Source organism: Carassius carassius, chromosome 39 (genome assembly GCF_963082965.1).
Source record: "Carassius carassius chromosome 39, fCarCar2.1, whole genome shotgun sequence".
Classification (NCBI taxonomy): Eukaryota; Metazoa; Chordata; class Actinopteri; order Cypriniformes; family Cyprinidae; genus Carassius; species Carassius carassius.
In genome coordinates, this window is record NC_081793.1 from 4154526 (window position 1) to 4168640 (window position 14115).

General features: G+C 34.2%; 2 protein-coding genes and 1 long non-coding RNA gene across 6 annotated transcripts; 2 read left to right on the forward strand and 1 right to left on the reverse strand.

The window, feature by feature from the left end:
* The first annotated feature begins 275 nt into the window (after positions 1–275).
* Positions 276–2495, forward strand: si:ch211-131k2.2 (protachykinin-1). 4 transcript variants are annotated; one of them, XM_059530467.1, is made up of 6 exons: positions 276–532; positions 715–811; positions 1140–1172; positions 2071–2151; positions 2272–2343; positions 2449–2495. In XM_059530467.1, the coding sequence occupies exons 1-6, from the start codon at positions 419–421 to the stop codon at positions 2484–2486; spliced, it is 435 nt and encodes a 144-aa protein (XP_059386450.1). In that variant the 5' UTR covers positions 276–418; the 3' UTR covers positions 2487–2495. The 4 variants fall into 4 exon arrangements, with proteins under 4 accessions (XP_059386450.1, XP_059386452.1, XP_059386453.1 ...); XM_059530469.1 differs by having other exon boundaries at positions 2071–2121; XM_059530470.1 differs by lacking the exon at positions 1140–1172.
* On the reverse strand, positions 1870–11000 carry kat7b (K(lysine) acetyltransferase 7b). The gene is made up of 14 exons (XM_059530466.1): positions 10749–11000; positions 10196–10343; positions 9079–9324; positions 8810–8892; positions 8546–8629; positions 8155–8253; positions 6851–6961; positions 6253–6444; positions 6037–6126; positions 5726–5866; positions 4935–5028; positions 4138–4284; positions 3947–4053; positions 1870–3176 (listed from the first exon to the last, which is right to left on the reverse strand). The coding sequence occupies exons 1-14, from the start codon at positions 10761–10763 to the stop codon at positions 3075–3077; spliced, it is 1659 nt and encodes a 552-aa protein (XP_059386449.1). The 5' UTR covers positions 10764–11000; the 3' UTR covers positions 1870–3074.
* Positions 10271–12392, forward strand: LOC132121251 (uncharacterized). The gene is made up of 3 exons (XR_009426258.1): positions 10271–10390; positions 11724–11806; positions 11935–12392. It is a non-coding gene; the product is annotated as an uncharacterized LOC132121251 (long non-coding RNA).
* Positions 12393–14115: the final 1723 nt, after the last annotated feature.

Here is a 14115-nt window from a genome sequence, read left to right on the forward strand (position 1 = left end):
AAATAAAACACTGTTTCATGAATTATTTTGCATCTTCATTGACGTGTGATGGGTCGATTAATCAAAACCTGGGAAACCTACAACAAATGGAGTCACTGATCACTCAAGTCAAGTGGTGGTTATTTTGCAATAACTGCATTATGTGAATTGATTATGGTAGAGAGATGGTGTGACGAGGGTGGTTTTGGGGACTGAGAGCTGGGAGGGGTTGGCAGCCGTATGGCTATAAATGCAGCCGCCACTATCTGAAGAACAGAAAAGATCTGTGATTTCAGGAGACCCTCCTGCTGGCTGGACAGACTGTACTGATGGGGGAAAAAAATCTCTTAGCTGAGAAAGATTTTTCTTTTGTCTTTTAAGCCCATTTTTCAGTAGTTTTTACTTACCATAATCATTTTATTACACACTTTGGTTCCTTATGGAGATTTGGAAACTCTCAGCGTTAATGCTCACCATACTTGCTCTTGCCTGTAGTGTTCAAGGATTGTCTTTCACTCTCAACAGAGACCACTGGATCTCAGATAACTGGGAGGTGAGTGAGGATTTAGTTTATTATTAAGGAATCATAAAGGTTATGATTAATAAACTAATTAATGCGTTTTTTTATCCACTACAAACATTGGTACTCAATTCTTTTTTTTTATTATTCCAGCGTAAAGCCAAAATATACAGTGTCGTATTCACATCCATCAAAATGCTTTGGTTGTTTAACAGGATGAACCAGTGGAGGAGACACTAGCCAGCCAAGTGGCCAGTCTACTCAAAAGATCCAAATCTCATCCATTCTATGGACTTATGGGCAAACGCTCCAGTAAGATTTAAGATTTGGTTTTGTTGGCTCTAGGGAGCAAAAAAAAAACTGGTGGTTTCACATTGGTCAGTTTGTTATATGTGTTGGATTGTAGTTACTAATACTTTATTGCCACCACCAAAAAACAAACAAAAAAACCTGCTAATTTAAAATAAAAGATAAAACAACACAAAGTATTAAGATTTAAAAATTAAGAGGAATCAACTATTAGTGTGTTATTTCAGTTGTTCTTGCATAACTCACTTTTTTATTTAGAAAATGATTATATTTACGATAACTATAAAAACAAAATTTTTGACCACCTGATTTTATATCCCTTACCTTTTAGAATTTTTCCAGCCTGTGAAAATGGAACGAAGAAGTGAGTAAATTCACTGAAATTAAATACTTCCTTAGATAACTATATTTTTTTATATAATAATCATGTTTATAACATACATAAACACGCAGGGTTTGTGCAGGTTTTATGAGGGCAAATTGAAGACTTTTTTATAAAGAAAATGTAAGGAATAAAATAAAGGGAACGCAGTATGTCAATGCTCTCTAAGTGTAAACGTCTAAGGAGCACACACTGAGTTGTATTAGCAACGCTGTTTGAAAATATAACCCCCATTGTATGTTTCATATCTATTTTGTCGTTTTCAGCGCAAATGTCTACAGATTCTTAAATCAATATTCATACAAAATGGCATATAGGAAAGATGCAGTTTGTGTATTAAGCGTAAAATCAAGCAATTTCTCAGACTCAATGGCCCGGTTTCACAAACGGGGCTTAGCTTAAGCGAGGACTAGGCCTTAATTAAATTAAGATATTTAAGCAACATCTACAAAAATGCCTTAGAAGAAAACATTACGCTGTGCATCTTGACAGAACAATGACACTGACATATTTTAAGATATGTCAGAGCAAGATGTTTTCAGTAGAGACTGCTCAAACATGCATTTTAGTTTGGGACTAGCTTAAGCCTTGTCTGTGAAACCGGGGTATATTTTTTATTTTGCATGGATCTTGATTTAAGGATGTTCTTAGAATCAAGGCAAAAATATTGAGGAAGATATTAAGTTTTGCAGTGTATGCAACATTTAATGCCATGACTATGAATTTGAGATTTTCTGCTCCTACTTGAGACCTTTCTAAAGCCTTCAAAGACTTTTTAAGACCAGCAGAAAACCCATACATCCCAACAGACTGATTTTCGCCACTGTCTAAATGTCTTGATTTAGAGACATGAATTAAAAACAGCTCTATTTCCTCAAAGGGCATAAGGGGGACATGTTTGTGGGACTCATGGGCAAGAGATCTTTAGGAGGTATGGCTTTCCACTGCTCTACATACACCAGTAGTAAATGTTTTCAGACAGTCTCTCTTACAGGTGTTGGTCAAAGAAAGTAAAAACCCACAGTTTTAAACAGCACTGCTAGGTTTAAGGTGAAAAACTGATTTTCATATTAATCTGCAGGTGATTTCAGAAGAACAATCCCAGAGAGCAGCACAGCAATGGACAAATCTGGAGATTTGAACAAACAAACAGGTAGAACACTGAAAGAACAACTGTATCAGAACTGTATTTATGCAAACATGATGAAATGAACCAGCAGTTTATAAAGGTGAAATCATGTTGTTTTTCACACGGCAGATGTGCGAGAGGAATGGAACAGACTGCAGTATTACTGATGACATTATCCAGCACTATTACAGACTCTACCACTCTTCATCAATCAATATACAATTATTTTTGACTCTTAACTGGCACCAACATTATAATTCAAAAGAACATCATTTGGGAGTATTTTTAAGCAAGTAAATGTCTTGCTTCAGGTATCAAATGTGATGTAATAAAAGTATCAAACAGGAGTTTTTTTCTCCAGTTCTGATTTAAATGAAATCATTTTCACAAAGAAGTCAAGAAATAAACTTTGAAGTATGTGTAATTAAAGCAATCAAAACTTTTTTTTTTGTGAGGACCCCCTTATTTTACTACATTCTACTGATGAGAAACTTTTTTTTTTTTGCTTAAAAAATAAATAAATAATTGTACTTAAAAAAAAAAAAAATACATTCTGGGGCATAGGCAATACTTTGGCCAAATAAAAATATGAATGAAAAAAAATGGCACTGTATGAAACAAAAGTGAGATTCCAGAGTTACAAGGGGGACATAAAGAGACAAAAATGACACTAACAGCTGAAGCCATTGCAAAAGACATTGTTGACGGAGTCATAAAAAAGATAACGGCAGTACGAAATGTAACACGTAAGTCCATTAGGTTCCTTTGGGAGGGGTCCATTTCAGAGAGCTGGGGTCTATGGTCTTGTTGTTGTTGCCCCTTTTGGTCTCTTTGGCCTTCCACTCATCAATCAGGTCCTGTACCATTCAGAAACAAAAGAGAACCAGAGTAAGAATAGCATAAAGCAAACATACACTGTCAAAAAATATCCTGCTAATATTTGCCAGAGATTTCACATTTTATGACAATAAAACATGCACAGGGTATTTCACACAGACAACATTAGGCTAACACACAACACTAAAATAATCCAATAAACTTTCACTGAACAACAAAACACCCAAATGTACATTTACTGATTATAAAAATAAGAACTAAAAATATAAATCACACAGGGACCTCTTGGAATGTCCTTTTTCTATTGTCATTCATAGTTTTCACTTAGTCTTAAGTCTTTCCAAATTTGACTTTTACTGTAAAATGACATACTGTAGTGGTAAACCATTTATAGTACATTATGACCTAATGCTTTAACAAGGCAGTCATAAAAAATTTGTTTCACTCGTCAAATTGGTCGAGGAGGAACATGTGTACACAATAACTTATTCTAAGTATTTCTTTATTTATTGAACAAATGTGTAATGTCTATTTTAATGCAATATTTCTGCAAGAACAGCAAAAGTAATGTAATTACTATTAAATAAACTTTTTTAATGAAAAAAAAAAACGTGCGTTTTTTACTTTTAAAAATGTGAGAAAATTCATTGAAAGATTAATCCATCATCAAAGTACTTCAGTCTGTAAAAACAATAGCCCTATAAAATAAATAATAAATGAAAAAAATATATACACACATTACAGGCTGTAAACATCTGTGGTTTTAATAAAAGAAAGAATTTCCTGATACCTGTCGCTTCAGGACCAGATGCTTCCCTTTCCAGTACTTGAGCATCTGAAGTGACTGCAGAGTACTGACAATGTCCACAGGATTCACTGCTGTCTCCTGACTGATCTCTGAAGAAGATGAAAAATAAAAAAGGAGCTGTGACATGGATGTCTTCAAACGCTTCCTTGTGAGACAGGGGCAACTTAACTTACCCTTGATGGAGATCTCTTTGCCCTTAAAGTTGCACATATACCGCAGCAGCACTTCCTTCCAGTAGCTGCGATAACTGATGAGGCCCAAATCTGAGAGAGGACGTTCTGGAGAACCCACCTTCTCTTCAACCTTTGACAACAGGTAACCTAGAACCATGACAAACAAAGACTGTGATGCAAGTGCTGAGGAATAACAGCATCAGAGATTATGACATCACAACTGCAACTGTTCTGAAATAACTCCAATATTAATGGAAACGTTAGGCTATCCGTGTTGATGATATCCGTGTTGGTGAAAACACAGATGGTATTGCAGACTGCAGATATACAACTGAATGTCACAGAATTTTACATTTGAATAGCAAATCTATGTTGTGTGGGACTTTGTTTGCCCAAAAAATAAAACTGTTGCAGTTTAATTTGATTACATTTTTAAATTTTAAACAATGTTTTAAGCATTAATTTGTTTTGATTATACATTTGTTTCAAATGTTTAAATCCAAAAAAACTTAAACAGACAACACAGAATTTCAAGACATACATTTTGCTTATTAAAATATAATGAAAACATTCAAATGGAATTCAGAAATATTACAATTAAAAAACTAATTTGGGAAGAGCAACATTTTTGAGGAAACAAATATTCATATAAGGTTTTAAAATGAATTTGTTAAACTTAATAAATTGTCACAACTCATCAGTTTCATGATTTCAATTAATTCGACATGCTTTTAGATTACCATCTAGATCTTCATATCACTGAATTGAACTCATATAGAGATGACACAGGAACTCACTGAAATCAATGAGCATCTTGCCGTAGCCCTGCCTCATGTACTGTGGCATAGTCAGGATACAGGACACATTGTAATTCAGGAATGAGTTCTTCTCCTGCAAAGAGAGGAGAATCAGTTAAGTCAGTATGCATATAACATAACAACTCTTCTGTCTTGACTTAAAAGACACCATAGGCTAACATTTCTCAAAAATGTTCATAAAAGTAGCAATATATTTGCATGTTCTGCTGGATCATGAGACTTACAGTAGTCAATAGGGTGAAGAAGTGCTCTTCAGTCTGGTTAGTATCCCCACAAAACACTTAAGACTGGTTCAGATTTTTATTTTTTAATTCACATAATTTGACCCTTACACTGCTACTCCATGCCAGCCGATTCCTTATTTACATATTCAGAAATGAAAACCGCAAAGATCAAATAATTTTAATTTAAAGTAGCATCCAACAATGGTTCGGTCAAAGCTGTTACAGCTACCAACAGTTTTTGTTGAGGTCTGTAAAATTAACAAATTAAGAATGAAAGAGGGGCAACAGTTTAAAACACTTCCTTTTGATGTGATGCTCATCAAAATAACATACTTCAGGAACAAACCACTGAAATAAACTGAATTAAAGAGTTTATGGACTAACTTATTTTTTTATATTGGAGATAATTATTTGTGCTTGCTCACACAATATGTAAATTAATCTTATGGCTGAAATGCAAATGTGTTGACAGAAAGTGCTTATATTTTTGTGCATTTCAGACCAGATCATGTAATTCACAACAAGTAGCCTCAAGCACCTCTTTACCTTTGAGAAATATCCCACGAGGTGACAGCCTGTGTTATCAGCTTCAGTCATGACATAAAACAGGAAAGGCTCCACATCATAGTACAATGTTTTATGGTCCAGAAACAGCTTGGCCAGCAAACAAAGGTTCTGGCAATAGATCTGTTGGGGAGGGGATGAATAAAATTCATGTTTATCAAACAAACTCATCAAGAACCTAGAAGTTTATATAAGAGTGGAAACAGTCAATGCCACAAATCAACAAACGCATCCAGAACTCTTTACATTCAAACAGCCACAACCAATCAATTACATCAACATCACTTGCCCACCTTGTTCTTTTTCCCATCAACCTCAAACATGGAGATGGCACCTTTTCTGTAGACTTCATCACCAGGAGGGTGTTTCCACACACATTTAGCCTGCATAGATCACATATGACAACATGTCAAATTTAACCTCTGTATAGATTCAGCCAGTACTACCACTGGACTAAATGTTTAGACATGCAACCATAACAGATTATTTAGGAAAGTTTAATTTCATACCATGTGTCTGCGCAGGATGGTCTGACTCTTCATATACTTGAGGCAGAACTCACAGATGTACAGACGCCCCAGACGGGCGTATTCCTCAGGGTAGGGAGAATGGTACCAAGTGTCTAGCTCATAACGGCCAAACAGGATGGTCTTGATCATGTTACTGCCCTCTGTGATCTGACCCTGCAGACGCAGTTTCTCCTACAAACAAAAAAAACCTCAGACATCATAGTTAAACATAAAGCTAATTTAGCTAAAATAACACATAAGAACTAGGCTTGGGCGGTAAAACCAAAATCTAGTAATCACAGTAACAGTATACCATCATATGGTTATTTATATTGAATAATAATTAAAAAAAAAAAAATAACAATATAAATAAATATAAAAAAAAAATAAAAAAAAAAATATATATATATACACACACACACACACACACACACGGCAATGTCCATAATTTAGTTACTTAAATTATGACATCTAAAATGACTATTATTTTCATTTGCAATTTGATGGGATGAAGCTAAAGGGTGAGATTTTAGTCCTTTTAGTGCAGATTCACTGCTATGTCAGAAGTGTGTAAACTAAGAGGCATGTCTGTTCATACCAGATCCTCTGCTGCTCGGGCCTGAGCTTTCCTGAAGAGCTCCAGATCATAATCACTGGTGATGTTCTCCAGCAGTGGTTCACGCGTGGTTCCGTGTGTCTGTCTGTGTTCCTGATACATCAAAAAAAGAACAGATGTAGATCAATCACAAATACAAACACATCATTAATACCACCCGACACATAAAACATAATGGCATTGTATATATTAATCAAAAGATTTTTAACAAGGGCTAAATTGGGTTGACCTACAAAAATACATCTCTGCAGGACTTAGCATACATATAAAAAAAAAAAAATTTATCAGGGATGCAAACTCACCAAGTATTTTTAAACACTAAGCCTTTATTATTTTTACCTTTACAGGCGTGCAATAAAATTAAATTTAAAGATTCCCTTTTCATTCACAAAGATGTCTCCTGTTGAAAAACAAAGACTTTTAAGATGAAAATGACATTACCATTATAACCAGTAGATGGCAGCAGAGGATCACACATTAGCTAAGTTTCCTTTCCACACCTTAGCTTTTTTTAATGCCTTGCTTTTGGATATCTTTTAAGATGACTATAACAACAAATTTTTGTACTTTTACTGTACTGAAATATAAAGTATAGCCAGTTCAATAAGCCTAGAATGATTAAGTATTCAAATATTTAACTAGTTAATTACAAATTAAGTTTATTAATGGTACAATAATTAATAATGTAGTAAATATTTTAATATTTTAAAATATTTTTAGATTTAATTTAAAAACTAAAATTTTACAAATTTTCCTTAAAAAGGACATATCAAAAAGGGTGATTTAAGTTTTATCTTTAAAACTTAAAACTCCTGATATAATCAATGACTACCATGTGCTTGCTTTTTTTCCCTCAATATAAGGAAAGGGAAGGTCTGCGAGTGTGTAGGACTCTGTGAACCTGTGAAAACAAAAATGATTTCAGAGTGAATTCTGACTAACCTACAGCAAACACCTCTGACTGGCCATCGCTTTCAACAGAGATGCCTGTGATTAGCTATAATACTCTGCAACACTGCAAAAACACATAAATAGAATCTTTTGGTTTTGTAAGTCGAAACCAAAACGCACACACAAAAACACACAGGATCATTTGAAAGTGGTTGCCTTCGAATGGGTTCAGAATTGAGTTGGTACTACTGGTACTATAAAAATACTCCCCATCCCCACCCCCCAAAACAATTTAACAAACTCACCAGAACTACATTAAATTTTGCCGAAAGGTGACCAGTTTGCATCCCTGCATTTAGAAACATTTGAATATATCACTGAATGGATGCTATTACCATGTACTTCTCTTTTTGGTCTTTTGTCAGTCCAGAATCCCTCCTCTTCCTCATCTCCATGACCTTCTCTTTATATCTAACTTGTCTTGGAGTTGGTGCCTGTGGAAGAGTAATGCAAATTAATATTACATCCCACTTTACTAAAAGGTACATTGTGTCTCATCCAGATAAAGCTCTTCATGGATAGCTCATCAGTTATCACCTCTCTGTGGACACCACAGAATTTATGGCTTGCAAACAACCCATCTTAAAAATAGAAGACACAATGCTGCTGATGTTAGGCCTCCACGCAAGTGTCTTTTTAGCACAAAAGCACGCATGCATTTAAGAGGCATTAACACACTTGTGTGATGTTTGTTTAGTGTTGAGCGAACATCTGCTTGGCGAGCACCTGATGTCGAGTAGCGTGTCTGTTCTCCTCGTTCTGCCCCTGACTGCGCTCTTCCTCTTGTTTCTCACGCTCGATGGCTTTCACCTGATCAGGAAGACAAGCACACAGAGATAAACAACAGAGACAGTGCTAAACAATACGGAAAAGGATAAACCACACATGCCCATGCAAAATAATAACTGTCGAAGCTCATTCCATGTAAGAAATATAAAAAATAATAGCAAATAAAGCAGACAAACAAAGTATACTTTGGGCTTAAAGCACCTTGCATTCATCTGCTGAGAGGTTATGGTAGAGAGGGCATCCTGATATGGAGAAATGTCGCTCATGTTTGCCTGTTAAATGTCCTGTAAGAAATACAGAAAAGTAAACAGATTTTAGCTTTAAACCTGACAACAAATAATCCATTCAAATTTTAAATGTTTTAAAAAACTGTGAACATTGCTGTTTTCCAATTAAGCTCTTGTAAACCATTAGCACTGGATTTTATTATTAAGCAGATGCAAGAGGAAATTAATCTGAAGAGCAATTACCTAGAGAATTGCACCCAGGTGTGGGGCACTTCATATTGAAGTTGTAGCTCTCGTGAAAGCGGCGGCGTTTTGGACGATGGGAAGGATCGCTGCCAGAGTCTTTCTGGTCTTTAGTCACGCTCTCATCGTGGGATGCATTGGGACTGGATATGTCAATGTCTGATTCGGATGAGGGGGCATTTCCTGTGGGTGTCCTGGGGGGAGACTCATCTCTCTCTGCTGCTTGTTTCACATCTGGTGGGGCATCTAGGAACAGAAATAACATCTTATAAACATGTAAAGATGTCAAACAGAAAAGAATAAAAGCTTGGCAACATGAAATTTAATACAACTGTAACCTTCATGAATAAAAGAAGAAAAACACATCACAGTAATGTATTATGTTCAGGATGTATGTATATGTAAATACATATGAAAACGTATATAATTTCTTTTTGGGCAGGATACATTCATGTTTATAGCATCCAAATTTGTGAATAAACTAATGGAAAAAAAATAGGATTTGTTTTCTGATTAGACATTTTCTTGCTGATTTCAAAGCATTGTCTTTTTTTTTTTTGAGAAGTTGATTTATATATATATATATATATATATATATATATATATATATATATATATATATGCGTATATATATATATATATATATATATATATATATATGTGTATATATATATATATATATATATATATATATATATATATATATATATATATATATATATATATATATATATATACACACACACACATTTATTTAAAAAAAAATGTACAGGACACATTCATGTTTATTATTACAGCATCCAATTTTGTGAATGAAATATGGGAAATGACATCAGGATTTTTTTCTGATTTATTAAACAGTAATCAACATCACAATATTTTTAAGGGTTTGGTAACACTAGTGAAATTTTGCAGGCACAAATGTCTATTCTCTTCAACCATTTAGTAAACAATACGTTTTCTTTAACATGTTTTACTTTAACACATACGTTTATCCAAAGAGTATCAAAGTCAACACTTTCCGAAGCGTTTTAGACAACTGGCACTTCGAAGTGCTTCAAAATCTAAATACTGACCAACTGTTGGAGGTGCTAATACATCAGCAGTGTGTTTCTACCTTGAGAGCTCTGGCTCAGGCGCAGTGATGCTCGGGTCAGACGGGTGTTATTGCGCTGATGGGCTTCACTGTGGGAGCTGTCGGTCTTCTCATGATCCCCAGAGTCATCAGAATCAGCAGTCCCTTCTGAACTACTGCCTGCTGTTCTCTGCAAACACCATGTAAACAGCTATATCACCATGCACAGGTAAGAAAGTCAGACTAGATGGAATAATTAAAAATGCCGAGAACATAAATACAGACAATAACATAAAAAGCAAACAGAAATATTTCACTATTATACAGTCTGAAATGTGTTTTTATACATCCCCACCTAAAGCCAAACAAGCTAATGTTAACTAGCTTCACTATCAGCTTAAAACACACAATTTAAGATCCACCTCGGTGGTTTTCGATTCTTCCGTGATAAAATGTTAGCTGCTAATACGGTTGACAAATATTCTTAATATTTTTATTGAAACTATATGTGTCCAAAAATGTAAATAAACACTGAGTTAGCCGTTAGCGCGCGCTGAGGCTAATTTACTGACCCAACTCTCGCATTTTCTCTCACCTTTCTTCGCGGCATGTTCTCCTCGATGAGTCCAACCGCTGCACTTTACACAAATTTGTCAAATGGAAATGTCTGTTTTCTGCTGTCTAATATAATACTGCAGCTGTGTGTTCAGAAGTTTGTGTGTTTCTGTTCTCTTCTCACCGACTGTTCACTCTCTCGCGACTCGCGCCACACCGAACCAAAGCGGAAGTGACGTGAGAATGAAAAACATGATGCCCTCATACGGCATTCACTAGCCGATGGCATACGGCGAGTAGAGCCGCGGATAAATAAGTTTGGACTTGTTATGACGGAGCAATACTCGTACAAATACAAATGATGATTTTCTGGTTAATAACATCCTTATTTGTGGATTTTATAGAACATTACGCAAATATAAGTATTTCAGCGTAAAACCTACGTTTTGCTCATTTCACAATGAGTTTATTTCGTATACTACAAAAACCCTAAATATGATGTGAAATAAAAATGCATTTAAACTTATTTATTTATTTTATTTTATTTTTGCCATAGAGTAATATAATTTAAAAAATATATTTTTTTTTTCTTTTATGCAGCTGATCCTACTGTAATATTTCAAACGCAATGTTTTATGTGATTAATTTATTAAACTAACTATATTATTTCCACAAGTTAAAATGGCTGATATTTGTTTTCAAATATTTTTTAAAGATTATTTATTATGTTTACACAAATGTCCTTTTCTGTTCTCATGAAATCAATACTTTATTTTAAGGTTTAAACTTTATAACATTGATGCAACTTTGAATGTGCATTTGAATTTATTTGTAAATTACAAAATATTGATATAACGTGCACAAAAAAAAAAAAAGTAAAATATTACATGTGCAACGAGAACATTTTTAATGACATGAAACTTGTTTCAGTAACATCTATCTATCTGTCTGTCTGTCTGTCTGTCATCCATCCATCCATGTCATTCCTCTGATCATTGTTTCCTTGTGGTTGTAGCCAGCATGCATGACTTTGATAACTGGAGAGACTGGGAACATGAGGAGGAAGATGGCATTGCAGAATATGAGCAGTATGTGGATGTAAGTCACTTCATCTGTTGGGTGATGCAACCTGTTATCATTTCATGCACTGACAAAGTTGTGGCATGTTGAGGTCATGATAGATTTAAATAATTTCTGTAAAATGTAATGACTCTTTTGAAATGCAGATGCTTAATGAAATGAAGTACAAAATAGAGGCTCCTGCAATGGATGAAATGGAAATCTTGTAAGCATCTGAAACATATCATATGGTTATACAGCCTTTAGTTATTTATTTTCTGTATCGAGGTCATCATTTGAAACCTGTTCTTTTTTTATAGAGTGACTGACGGAGCACCACTGCACATGATGAGCCTGTACAGTTTTCTAAAATGTTATATGAGCAGTAAAAGCCAATTCACATTGCCCCAATAAATTTGCCATTGTGAGCTAGACTAGACACACTAGTGTGTGTAATATGAATGACTCATGTAAGTGTATGTAATATGTAACTGTCTTTTATAACCTTTGATTTTCTTTTCTTCCTTGCAAAACAAATGTGACCCTGGAGCACAAAAGCAGTCTTAAGTCGCTGGGGGTATATTTGTAGCAATAGCCAAAAATACGTCAAAAATTATAGATTTTTCTTTTATGACTACAATCATTAGGATATTACGTAAAGATAATTTTCCATGAAAATATTTTGTAAATGTCCTACTGTAAATATATCAAAACTTAATTTCTGATTAGCAATATGTGGTGCTAAGAACTTAATTTGGACAAATTTAAAGGCAATTTGTTCAATATTTAGATTTTCTTTTTTCTTTTCTGAGAAAAAAGGATGATTTTTTCTGAGAAAAAATGCATCTGAGGATGCATTTTTTTTGCATCCTCAGATTCCAGATTTTCAAATAGTTGTATCTCAGCCAAATATTGTTATATCCTAACAAACCATACATCAATGGAAAGCTTTTTTATTTCAGATGTATAAATCTCCATTTTAAAAATTGACATTTAAGACTGGTTGTGTGGTCCAGTGTCACAAATCATCCTTGCTTTGTCAGAAACAAATTTAGATGTGTATTTACTTTCTATTTGTGATTTTAAAAATGCAACTAAGGAAATGTTTTATGTTTTTTCATATGCTTTATAATGTTTTGTTTTCTACATTAAAGTTTGAAATCTGTGTGTGTTGGTTTATTTTAGGTTCATACAGCGCTTAACCAAAGAAGTAACAGGACCTGTAAGTCGCATTTTCAAAAAATTATACAATTGTATATTTATCAAATGGTTAATTACATTATCTTAAAAAAAAGAAAATGCTAAAATTATATATATATATATATATATATATATATATATATATATTTACATTTACTATTTTACTCAGTACATTAATTACTGTCTTGTGAAGTGAAAAGCTGCCAGTTTCTAAGAAATCAATCATGAAGGCATTTTGCAGTAACTTTAAGATATCACTTCTGGCTAAAATACCAATCTATAATCAATAAAACCTCTAGTGAAAAGGTCTCACATCAACATCAACATATTTGTTTAGAACTGTTTTCACTTGTAACAGTGCTGATCTGTGCATATTTCTCTCCTGATTCAAATTAGATTACTTTATATATATATATATATATATATATATATATATATATATATATATATATATAATAAAGCAGCATTACAGACAAAGGACTTGTATTTTAACCATTAAAATGTCTTACGATATAAATATAATTTTTTATCAGTTGTGTGGACTCTCATTCTGACGGCACCCACTGCAGAGGATACGTTGGTGAGCAAGTGATGGAATGTTAAATTGCTCCAAATCTGTTTCACCAAAGAGACAAACAAATTTAAATCTTGGATGTCCTGAGTGTAATTTGTTTTGTGTTTGTTGACCCCCCCCCCCCAATATGCTAATAAATGCTAATACACTCACAACATGCAATTTATTGCTTTAAATCATCACTGTATATACAGTATTTCATACAAGAAAATGGGACAGTTTGCATCAGAGGCCCACTTTTGTTTTTTGAATGCACAGCAGGTCTGCAAGCACAAGCGTTCACTACTGTTACGCATGGACAGCACTTGCTCAACTCTTTTTATTCAACAGGATTGTGCCATCCTCCTTTAACTACGTCAGCTAGTAAAAGTGACCCCCTTGACTTAGGCCGAGAGAACATGCAAAGCTGTGTGTGTGTCTGGATAAGCTTTTGCCATTTTATTACAGCTCATTCATGCAATGGAGCGGAAAACAGCTCAAGCATTAACCTTACCTCTCTTTAAATGACTCTTGGTATCATTGTTCATGACTCATACAAGTACATTGGCCAAATCTTGTTTATCAGTGCGTACAA

Coding starts and splice junctions, on each gene's coding strand:
- si:ch211-131k2.2 (XM_059530467.1), top strand. CDS start 419: ATGGAGATTTGGAAACTCTCAGCGTTAATGCTCACCATACTTGCTCTT. Junction 812..1,139: donor ACTTATGGGCAAACGCTCCA/GTAAGATTTAAG, acceptor CTTACCTTTTAG/AATTTTTCCAGCCTGTGAAA. Junction 1,173..2,070: donor TGTGAAAATGGAACGAAGAA/GTGAGTAAATTC, acceptor ATTTCCTCAAAG/GGCATAAGGGGGACATGTTT.
- kat7b (XM_059530466.1), bottom strand. Junction 8,893..9,078: donor ACCTGGGTGCAATTCTCTAG/GTAATTGCTCTT, acceptor TATTTCTTACAG/GACATTTAACAGGCAAACAT. Junction 6,445..6,850: donor CCCGAGCAGCAGAGGATCTG/GTATGAACAGAC, acceptor TTTTGTTTGTAG/GAGAAACTGCGTCTGCAGGG.